The sequence below is a fragment of the Plecotus auritus genome (genome assembly GCF_963455305.1).
Source record: "Plecotus auritus genome assembly, chromosome: 5".
Lineage (NCBI taxonomy): Eukaryota > Metazoa > Chordata > Mammalia > Chiroptera > Vespertilionidae > Plecotus > Plecotus auritus.
In genome coordinates, this window is record NC_137776.1 from 154,190,392 (window position 1) to 154,201,868 (window position 11,477).

The window sequence follows — 11,477 nt, forward strand, 5'->3', positions numbered from 1 at the left end:
TTTATTACATTTTATTCTGTTGCATACCTACACAACAGACTAGATTAAGTGTTATGTAAGAAAAAAATTATCGTGTGACTAATTTTCTATATCTTGTTTTCTGACACAGGAATGGCCAGAAAAAGGTGATTGTTCATATATTTTTAAGCAGGTCCAGTTTGTACTTATTGTTAAATAACTAAATAAAGTCTTAAATTGTACAGTGTTTGAGAAGAAATAGGCAACACATATCCGAGAGTAAACTTTATTAAAGTTACTTTTCCAGAGAATATATTCAGTAAATATGGTAATATACCAACAAAACTTAGGCTCATATGCCTTTGAAATTTTAAATTAATCTTCAATGATGTTGATCAGGAAATTCTTTCATTGGTGGGATTACTTCTCCAGTCTCCAGAATTATATCACCCTAGGAAAACAAACATGTATTAGTAGAAAGATCTTGTCTGCCAGGTATCTCCACTCAGTCAGACCTCACACTGAAAATCTAGTTCAGCTTTGGCATTCACACTATAAAGGGACTTAGACAAAGCAGTGGCTGTCTAAAGATGGGAAACCAGTATTCAAAATCTTAAGGTATAAGTGAAAGAATAGGGGAAGTTTCGCTCAAAACAAAATGACCAGAAAGAGCATGAAAGTGGTCTTCACAAAGTGATAAAGGAATAATGTTTATTTGCAAGGCCCCAAGAAATAGAAGAAGCCCTAGAAAAAAGTTACAGAGAAATACCTTCAGCTCAATATAAGGAGGTAATGTATTTCCAGCAATTAAATGTGTTCCATCACCAGTTTACCGTTTGGCCCAGGTAGTAGAGACAGAATGCAAACTTTGCCTGGAGAGCTGGTTCAGGTGTCTTTTCAAATCTAGATAGAGTGTGTGTGGTAGAAAAGGCATGGGCCTTGGAGCCAGAACCAAGTGGTGAGAATCCTGGGAACTCCATTGACAAGCTATATAATTTCAGGCAAATTACTTAGCTTTAGTTTCAGCTTTGTGCTCAAGATAGCAGATTCTGTCAACCTGACAGTCCATGAATGACTGGGTAGAGTAGAATTATCCCTCATCCCCACCCCAGCCATTTCCTGACTTGGTACTGCTCAGGTTGTTATTTAATAAATAAACTTTATGTTTAAGCCATTATACATTTTGGGGATAATTTATTACCACAGCTAACATTACCCTAACACAGACATTAATACTCTGAAGTGGTACTAACGCTGCTGTAATAAAAATTGAACCACATGGCGCTGGCTTAGCAGTCTGGAGGCAAGGACACTGGCATTGGAAGGTAAAAATAAAATGAAAGCCAGTAATAACTTGGAAGCAGACTGTCTAATGAGCTTGAGGTTCTAGAAGAGGAAGCTGGAAAAAAGTTACGAGTTTGACTATTAGTTGCCTTGGAAAAGTACTTGAGGAAACATGAGCTCAGGCAAGAAGTAGCTGATTTGAAAGCAGAAATAAAAAGAATAGGATATTCAGGACCTTTCAGGATTGGAAAAACAAATTGCTTCTGAATCTTTAAATAGTAAGGGTTAACAAAACATTCTGAGAAACAGAAGCCCAATAAAGCTCAGTAAACAGGGACGCAGGCAGCCCTTTGTCAAAGATCAGATCGAAGTGCAGAGTCTGTTTCAGATAGCCTCTGCATAGCTGCCACTGAGTTGAGAGGCAGCTGCTTGAGGACAAAGAAAGGAGAGAACTTGGTAACTATAGAAAGGTGCCCACCTCCCATTTTCAACTGTAAGGACTACCTTACACTATTACACTATTTCCTCCTCTTTTTCTTTTATTTTTGAACAAGAATATATAAAATAGACACTTGAAGTGACAGTGGGGAAAAAAAAGGAACATTTTAATCAAATACTCACTTGGGTAGGGAAAAGAGAAAGAAAAATAGTGGAAAAAAAAGAAAAATCAGATGTTTTAAGACTTACTGGGAATATTCTGAGCTTCCTTTCAACCATGCCATATGGTTTTGTCTGCAATGAAAGTAATGCTCTGTTAATTATGGTTTTAGAGTTTCTTCTAAAATTATAGATCATATACCAAATGTTAAGTTAGTCCCAGATTTCCACCAAACTCCAGACTCATACAACCGTTTACTCAATATCTCTATTTGGCTGTCAAGCAGGCACCTCAAACTTAACCATGTCCAACACTTAAGTTGCCCCAGTCCCTAACTTGCCCCTATCTTGGTACAAGACTCTTTCATTCTCCCAAATAAGTAGGACAAAAACTTTGACTTCTCAGCAGATCCTGTTGGTTTTACCTTGAGATTATTTCCTGAATGTGCTTCTCACCACCCCTAGTACTACTACCCTTGTCCAAGTCCCTATCATTTTTCACTTGCGTGCCATCCTACAGTCTAATCTCTACACTGCAGGCAGAGTCAAGTAATTCTAACATGTATCACTCCTCTGCTCAAAGTTTAATTCTTTGAGACAAAGCCAAAGTTCTTGCAGTGATCTCTAAGACCCTGCACAATCTGGCCTTTGACTACCTCTCTGAACTCCTACCTCTTTCTCCTTGCACTATAGTACTTACACTATGGTAGCTCTTTTGCTACTGATCCAATCAGTTGGGCCCACTTGAGCCTCAGAGCCATTATACTTAACTAGAGGCCCGGTGCATGAAATTCATGCACTGGAGGGGGGCGGTCCCTCAGCCCGGCCTGCGCCCTCTCGTAGTCTGGGACTCCTCGTTCCTTACCTCCTGCTTGCTTGCTGCTCCTTACCACTTAGCTTGCTGCTCCTTAGCGCTGCTGCAGAGGTGGAAGAGGCTCCCGCCACTGCCACTGCACTCGCCAGCTGTGAGCTCAGTTTCTGGCTGAGCAGCACTCCCCCTGTGGGAGCACAGTGACCACCAGGGAGCAGCTCCTGGTTGAGCGTCTGCCCCCTGGTGGTCACTGTGCATCACAGCAACTGGCTGTTCTGGTCATTCTGCCATAACAGCCGCTTAGGCTTATTATATAGATGATTCCTCTATCTGAAATGCTCTTCTCCTAGTTATTTGCTTGGTCCATGCCCTCAAGTCACTTATGTTTCTCTTCAAATAGCACTTCCTTAGAGAGGCCTAATTAAAAAAAACAGCCCCTATCATTCTCTAGTCTTTTCCCTGCTTAGTTTTTCTTCTACAGACTTATCACCACCTTTTATACCTCTTTGTTTATCTATTTTTTTTATATTTTATTGATATTTTACAGAGAGGAAGGGAGAGGGATAGAGAGCTAGAAACATCGATGAGAGAGAAACATCGATCACCTGCCTCCTGCACACCTCCCACTGGAGATGTGCCCGCAACCAAGGTACATGCCCTTGACCGGAATCGAACCCGGGACCCTTTAGTCCGCAGGCTGACACTCTACCCACTGAGCCAAACCGGTTTCGGCTTTGTTTATCTATTTATTGTGAGTTTCCAAAACCAGAATAAACATTTCACTAGGGCAGGGATTCATCTGATTTGTTCACTGCTGTATCCCTGTTTAGAACAATGCGTTGAACACAGGAAGAACTAAATAAATATTTGTAGAATAAATGTATTGATTAAGCATATACATCTTCATGAAATGCCAAACCAAAAAATGTATGGCATGATATAAAATTCAGAGAAACTGAAGCCAAAAGCAGGAAACTTAGAATAAAATTAGAGGATGTTAAAGTGTTTTGAAAAACATTTTACATAATACAATGTGGAAACATTAAAATGTCTTTAAGAATTCCAGTCTGGCTGGTGTGGCTCAGTGGTTAAGCGTGACCTATGAACCAGGAGGCCATGGTTCAATTCCCCGTCAAGGCACATGCCCTGGTTGCAGGACACATCCCCAGTAGGGGGCATGCATGAGGCAGCCGATCAATGATTCTCATCATTAATGTTTCTCCCTTCCTCTCTGAAATCAAAAATCAGAGAGAGATGGTAAAATTCAAGCAGGCAGTAAAGGTGTTAGCAAAGTGGCTGCAAGGGTTATTAAGAATGCAGTCCTGCCCAAATCAAGAGAAAATAAGATAAGAGAGAGGCCTTCAGACCTATACTGACACAAAACCTTTAACTAATTATGTCCATCTTTGACCCAGGAAAAATCACCTGGAAGTACTAATCCCTCAAATAAGCAACCATATTAATGTCTTGAATTGTTGACCCAGTAGCTGCAGCTTGTTAAATTCACTTCTTTTAGGATATAAGTGTCTTTTCAATCCTAGAAAAATTGTTAAATTTAGATATTACAAAGTAAATCAAATCCAGAGTATAAACCAGTGAATGTCAAATTTAGTAAGTTCCAAAAACAATGGACAATCCATATATTGTTTATAGTATTTGTAATGTGTAAGGTAACCTGGCTATTAGAGGTTTTAAAATACTAATTCTAGGATTCTAGTTAAAGTGCATAATTTATTTAGACTTGTGATTTTAAGTTTTAAAAGATTTTGTTTCTTAAGGTCATTAATTTGCCCTAAAAGTATTTAAAAAATAAAATGTATAAATGCAGTTTGAAACATTTAAGAGAATTTGATTATGCTTGTAGGTAAATTGTTTTAGGGGAGTTCAACTTGAATTAATCCAAAAATAATGAGAGCAAAGAAAGGAGACTCTTCATATTTTCCTAGCTATATAAGTAGTTTAACCGAATTTAAAAAACAAATTTAAAGAATTAGAAAAATGGTTTTAAATTTGAAACAAATTGAGTATTAATTTATATTCCAGATAACTGTGAACAGTTCTTTCTGCACATAAAAACCACTCTTGGATGTTAAAAACAAAACAAAACTGACAGAAAATAATATATTTTCTTTTCTAGGGTCTTGCATGTTAAACCCTAGGGAAAAAATACAGACCTATAATGATATGAAGTGGCCTGTGGACTTGTAGGTGAACATAAATACAAAAACTTTAAGCCCATCAACAATACAAATATAAAATATTCTCTGGACCTTAGACATATAAATTGTTAGCCCCCTTTAATGGTTGCAGAAAGATTTCCTGGGTGTGTGTGTGTGTGTGTGTGTGTGTGTGGTGTGTGTGGTGTGTGTGTGTGTGTGTGTGTGTGTGTTTGTGTGGTGTGTGTGTGTGTGTGTGTGTGTGTGTGTGTAGTGAAAACACTAAATCCCAACTCTAATTCCTACATTAACCTCAGATTTCTAAATGTAACACACACCCTGTCCACTGGGACATACAGAGAAACAGATGTGATAACTCATGTTCCTAAACAACTTTACTTTCTCCCCAGGACCAGAAAGCCCTCCTTTTCATAAATTACTCTGAACCTTGGTTTCATCCCTAACTTAACTTGGGCTGTTTCTTCCTTTGAAAGTATCTCCTGGTTTCACTTTTCTTTTCCATTCCTGCTCTCTTCGCCCTAACCAGATTCTCATCAACGAACACTACTAAATGGTGACAGCGCCCAGCTGATTTGCTTGATGTCAGGACTTTCCTCCCCCCAATTCACCCCACATTTTATGTTTTCCTAAATATATCACTTTTATAAAGTCACTTTCCTACTTAAAAGTGGAAAGCTTCTCACTGCCTACCACATACAGTTCAACCTCCTCTGCCTAGTTTTCAAGACCTTCATTAATTGGTCCCAGTCTACTGAGCCAAGAGTCTTGGGTAGATATGGCTATGCTCATTAGTGACTCAATATCTTTCTTTGTAACTGGAATAACTTTTCTCCAACATACTCCTACCAGAATCACCTATCTCCAACTTTACTATAGACCCCTTGAGTTCAGGAATTTTGCCTTATATATTTTCTATAGCAATAAAGGTAGAGAACATATTAAGTCCTCCATAGTTGTTGATCAATGGATATAATCTGCTTAGTTAAGAGAACAAAGATGATGTCAGCAATCAGAATTTTAAAGAGACCACACAATCAACAGAGAACAAGTCATGTTAGAAAGAATTTTTTGAGAACCCCAGTTATTTGTTTCATTCTCCTTTTAACAAGCTAACTTCAACGGGATTATCTACAATTTGTTAGGCAATCCCTAACTTGTGTTTTACCTTGAAATAATTTTAAACTTACAGAAAGTTGCAAGAATTATAAAAATAATTTTTTTACCCAGTTATTTCATAGAAAATTGCCAACTGGTTTACATTAGGTTATTTCTACAAATAAGAACCTTTTTTTAAAGGACCATACTCTTAAAATAATTGCAATAGAGTCATCAAAATCAGGAATTTAACATTGCTATATTACTACCTCCTGCCTAAAGAACCCACTCAAATTTTACCAACAGTCTCCATAATTGTTTGAAACTCTCAGAAAATCCCTTTAGATGACTTGTTCCTCATTCCAGCCGTGGGCAAACTACGGACCGCGGGCTGGATCCAGCTGTTCTATCCGGTTCTCTTGCTCTCCCCTCTGCTCTTTTACTTTGAATTTATATTAGTTCACACAAACACTCCATCCATGCTTTTGTTCCGGCCCTCCGGTCCAGTTTAAGAACCCATTGTGGCCCTCGAGTCAAAAAGTTTGCCCACCCCTGGTAGACTGTTTAAAAATCTGACTGTTAAAACCATTTTTTTTCTTTTGACTAAGCAGATTATGCCTATTAATCAAGAACTGCATTTAGTTGACATGCCTGTTTAGTTTTTTTCAATCTGGAAAGAATCTTCCATTAATCTTTAGCTTTTAAGATCTTGACACTTTTGAAGATTGAACAAGGCTGAAAAGTCCCTCAATTTGGGTTTGTCTTATGTATCCTCACAATTAGATTCAGGTTATGCATTTTGGGCAGGAATATTGCAAAATTGAGGCTGTTTTCTTTTTATTGTATCCTCTCAAATAGTACACAATTTCAGTTTGTCCCATTATTAGTCATGTTAATTTACATTTCTTAATTTAGGTGGTATCTGTCAGGTTTCTCCACCACAAAAGTACCCTTTTTCTCTTTGAAACAAATAAGTATGTTTAAGATAGGTATTTTGAGATAAATTTTAGTATCTTTTGATGTTCCCTGGATGAATAAAATATTACTATGATGATCCTAAAGTTATGACTTTTCTACCGTTCCTTGTCCATTTATTATTTAGCAACCTATTATACAAAAAAAAAAAAGCTTTCTCTTTTACCCATTTGTTCTTTACTTACCTATGAGTATGGGCTCATGGGTTTACATGTTATTTATTCAGTTGTCTATCATCTATTACCATCATTTTGATGCCCAAACTGTCCTAATGAGAGTTCTTTCAAGCTGACTCTGTCCTTTTGATATAGCTCCATCATTCTTTGAACAATTCTTTACCTTCTGGAACAACAAGCTCATCTTGTATTTTCCCTGCCTCAGTCCTGGACCTGGCCATATCTCCAAAGAGCTCTGGATCCTTTCAGTGAAGAATTTTATTTAGAAAATAAGACCAGGTTGCTAGATGTGCTAATTACCATGAGGTAGCTCTGCCACCAGGCACTGTCAGTGCACAGAGCTAGAGAATATCCACACTTACATCTATATTTACTTCTGTATTTATTAATAATTATTAAAAACCGTAAGTTCACACCTATACTCCCAATTCCATTCCAGTAGCACAGGGTTTTTCTCCCTTTCTATATATGTAGCCCCCTTTTCCAACAATGGGAATCCTGATCCCACTATCATCAATATTTGTACTTATCTAACCAATGTTCTTGTATATAACCAATCTCCTGTCACAATCACCACACTCCAATATAAATAACATCCTCACCTCATTCAGGTTCTGACATCTCACTCTGTGCTGCCACCTCCATCATTGCCCCAAACCACCCTCTTCCAATATCCTACACCAGGTTGCTGCCACTGCTTCTTTCCAAACAGGTCTACTCACCAATACGTTCCCGCTACCCCCCATGCAGCACCTACCCAGGATCTAACACTCCTCAATGGGTACAAGAATGCCCTCCTGCTCTGTTTGGGTTATAACACTCCATGCTGGGTAGCCACCACTGTTCTCCCTTCCATGCCACTCCCAAAATGCACTCCTTCCTCACCCTGCCTGGGCTCCAACACCCTACACCAGGCTATCCTTAGCCTTTAAACCACCACATGCAAGATCTTTCAGTGAAAAAGTTCAAGCTTTTGAACATCCTGGATTCTAAAGAAAAGAAGTTGTGAAAAATCAAATAGAATGAAAAAAAGGGAAATGGAATGATGACAAAGATAACCTTTGACTATTTTGAATTTTACCTTATACCAGATCTATGCTCAAAAAGAGAAATAGAAATTCCTTTCTCCCTTCCTACTCATGATCCTGAATTTACACTAGTATTATTAGGTCAATTATATTCTGATCATTTAAATACTATTTCTAGGAGGAAATGCATTTTAAGTTGTAAGCAACTAATATAAAGATTAACTTTTTGAAAAGCCATATATTACTTACATTTAATTAAACCTTTTACCTAAAAGGATTCAAAGTTGTTCACAATCAGTTACAAGAGGCGCATTATTTCCACTAAATAAAAGCAGGGTAAGGCATACCCATATAGGAAATAATTTCGTACAATATTAAAAATAAATTCTGAAAAACACATATTTAAAACATACTTACAGCCACATGATATTTTAAATGATAATGAATAATCCAGGCAGGTATAAGTACATGAGTAAAAATAAGGAAACTGTGTCGGTACGTCTTATAGACCTAGGGAGTAAAAACCATACACAAAATAAAACAGATGTCCCATCTTTTACATTTGTGGAAGAAAAAAACAAAACATCAATAATACAACGTCATGATTATTTAAAAATCTCTAAGTGCTACAAATTCCTTATAGTCTGTAGCTAACCTCACCCATTTAAATATTTTTACTAAACATAGGACCTGCTAGGGGATACCTAGAGTGCAGGGTAAGTTGCATTAAGACAAGGAGCATTTTGCAAAACTATAGTAAGGCATTTATAGATTTAAAAAAAATATTACTTCTAGCCTTGGCCAGGTAGCTCAGTTGATTACAGTGTTGTCTGGATACACCAAGATTGTGGGTTCAATCCTCAGTCAGGTCACATACAAGAATCAACCAATGAATGCATAAATAAATGGAACAACAAACAAATCGATGTTTCTCTCCCACCCCCACCCCCACTCCCTTCCTCTCTCTCTCTCTAAAAAAAAACAAATGAAAAAATTAAAAAAATACTTCCTTATTATCTTTATTATAAGTTTGTTAAAGATAAAGTATGGCATAAATAATGAAAGAATAATTTTAATCAATTTAACCAGAATGATCAAACCTACATCATTTTTCAGGTAAAGTCATCTCCCTAATTTATCCATTTCAGATATTCTAAGTGAGGTGACAATCTGAGCACACCAACACTGGAAAAAGTGTTTTACGTACTGGGATAGAAGTGTTCCAAGCTTACTTTGAGATGCCTTTATACTATTTTGAGAAAGGCAAAAGAGAACTAAAAGAAATGGAACTTTTCCAAGGCAGCCAATTTGACTGAAACATACCTATTCTTTCAGGGAAAGGATTCTAAGTGTTGTAATAGATATGACTGTGGAAGAAAAAATTCACTCAAGTAAGGTAAGATGGATTTCAACAAATGATTATTTATTTCTTTACATCATGGGAGGGATGTCTACTTTCAATCAGTGGCTGCCAAAATCAACAAGTAATGTCAAGGATACAAAGGGTGAGAGAAGAGTTGAATTAGAGTTTAATTTTACCACCATAAAAAAAGGATCAGCCGGTTTGGCTCAGTGGACAGAGTGTCGGCCTGTGGACTGAAAGGTCCTGGGTTTGATTCCTGTCAAGGGTATATGCCTGGGGTTGCCGGCTTGATCCCCAGCAGGGGGCGTGCAGGAGGCAGCCAATCAATGATTCTCTCTCATCGTTAATGTTTCTCTCTCTCCCTCTCTGATATCAATAAAAATATATTTTAAAAAAGTATCTAAGACCACTTTTTGAGAAAAATTTGCACCAGACTTTGTAGCACTGTAAGGAAGTAGATACACATAGATTTCAATGTGAACTCCTTTAATTCCTAGCTCTATGGCCAAGGGTAAACCTCTGAGTTTTTGTAGGCCTCAGTTTCCATCCATTAAGAACAGTTTTCTATCTTATAGGAGTAAAGAATTAAATAAAGTAACACATGTAAAACCATCAGCAAAGTGCCATGCACAAAGTAAGCACTCAAGTGTTACATATTAGTATTATTCCATTATTATCAGCCAATGTCATAGCTAAGTGAAAGCAATTCTGAGATATAGTGCTTATCACTCATAAGTGATGTGATTTAATTAACGACCTCAAGAAAATGTTCAGAGACCCTGAAAATAAAGACACCTCCTTGAGTGAGTGACTTTCTGCAGAGTACAGTGCAGGGATGGCATTTTTAAATGAAAAAGTGTCTTCAACACTTTTTAGTGGTAGTTTAGAAAGGTGGCTCTTGAATATGACTCACTAAGCATGGCAACAGGATTCTGTCTATTATGGTGATCACATGGGGCCTGTAACATCAGCTAGAGACTGGTTGTGCCTTGTGATAGTGGGCTGTAGTGTTAGTTGGGTTTCTATAACCTCAACCTTAAACAAGTGTTCTCAAATACTAAAATCATGGAATTTTAACCAGCGAATCCTTGACTATCAGTCTGAGGGAAGATCTGTACAATCAAAAGAGACCCAAACGTGCTGTAAAACCCAAGCAAAGATTCGCCTCCTCATCATACTAGACAGCAAAGGGGCATGACTCTCCCAAAGCCATACATGCTCTTGGCCTTCTGGCGCCCAGGCCAGGGCTCTTGGGACAAGGCAGCGTTCTGGCTAAGCCTAAGTCTCGGTAGGACCCAATTCTCCCTCTACCGGGAGGAACTATCGGACTTGCGGGCGCAGAGCGATGTCAGTGTCCTTGGTTTGGCCACAAGGAGCAGGCATTCCAGCAGACAGTCTGGGGGTCGTGGAAGGTTGTGTGTATGGCGGGAGAGGGAGGCGGTCACTCACCAGGTTCTTCCAGGGGGCCTGGTCCTGCAGAAACTTATTCCAGAATTTCTCCATAGGCCACATCCTCTGAGGGGGCAGCACCGGCTCCCGGGGGCTCAGCTCCTGGTCCTTCAGCCATCGCCTTCTCAGTTCTCGCAGCTGCTGCAGCCGCAGTTTCTCATCTGGCGTGTACCCCGTCATGTCGCCGCTGGTACCCAGGCAGAAGGAAACGGCGCGTCCCCGGACCTGGGACCGGTCACTGCCGCGCGCTCCCGCTGGGCAGAGCGACCTTGCGAGGACGCCTGGGAGCGGCGCGCCGTTATGACGCCACTCTGGTCTGCAGAGGCTCCAATCGCCGCGCTCTAGCTGGGCATGCGCAAAGCCTGCGCCCACCGCTCTTGGGGTCGGTCCTGAGTACCAGGGAGAGGGTGGGAGGAGCGCTTTAGTTACGGGAGAGACGGAGAGGTAGAAGGTGTGAGGTTAGAGGACTAGAGGTTCTGACAAGGAAGAACTGGAGAGCTGGGAGTTGGAAGGATGCGAATATGTGATTCAGTGAATGTGATGTCCAAATGTAAAATTCTTTTA

General features: G+C 39.1%; 1 protein-coding gene across 2 annotated transcripts; it reads right to left on the bottom strand.

The window, feature by feature from the left end:
* Positions 1-230: 230 nt before the first annotated feature.
* NDUFB6 (NADH:ubiquinone oxidoreductase subunit B6) lies at positions 231-11,225 on the bottom strand. Of its 2 annotated transcripts, XM_080670849.1 has the most exons (4): positions 10,914-11,225; positions 8,519-8,611; positions 1,930-1,974; positions 231-409 (listed from the first exon to the last, which is right to left on the bottom strand). In XM_080670849.1, the coding sequence occupies exons 1-4, from the start codon at positions 11,091-11,093 to the stop codon at positions 341-343; spliced, it is 387 nt and encodes a 128-aa protein (XP_080526975.1). In that variant the 5' UTR covers positions 11,094-11,225; the 3' UTR covers positions 231-340. The 2 variants fall into 2 exon arrangements, with proteins under 2 accessions (XP_080526975.1, XP_080526976.1); XM_080670850.1 differs by lacking the exon at positions 8,519-8,611 and having other exon boundaries at positions 10,914-11,212.
* Between the last annotated feature and the right edge of the window lie 252 nt (positions 11,226-11,477).

What these genes read in the sequence shown, in the direction of transcription:
- NDUFB6 (XM_080670849.1), bottom strand. Translation starts at nt 11,093, where the DNA reads ATGACGGGGTACACGCCAGATGAGAAACTGCGGCTGCAGCAGCTGCGA. An exon ending in AGGCCCCCTGGAAGAACCTG is followed by an intron (nt 8,612 to 10,913) that starts GTGAGTGACCGC and finishes TTTACTCCCTAG; the next exon opens with GTCTATAAGACGTACCGACA. An exon ending in GGAAGCTCAGAATATTCCCA is followed by an intron (nt 410 to 1,929) that starts GTAAGTCTTAAA and finishes TTGTTTTCCTAG; the next exon opens with GGTGATATAATTCTGGAGAC.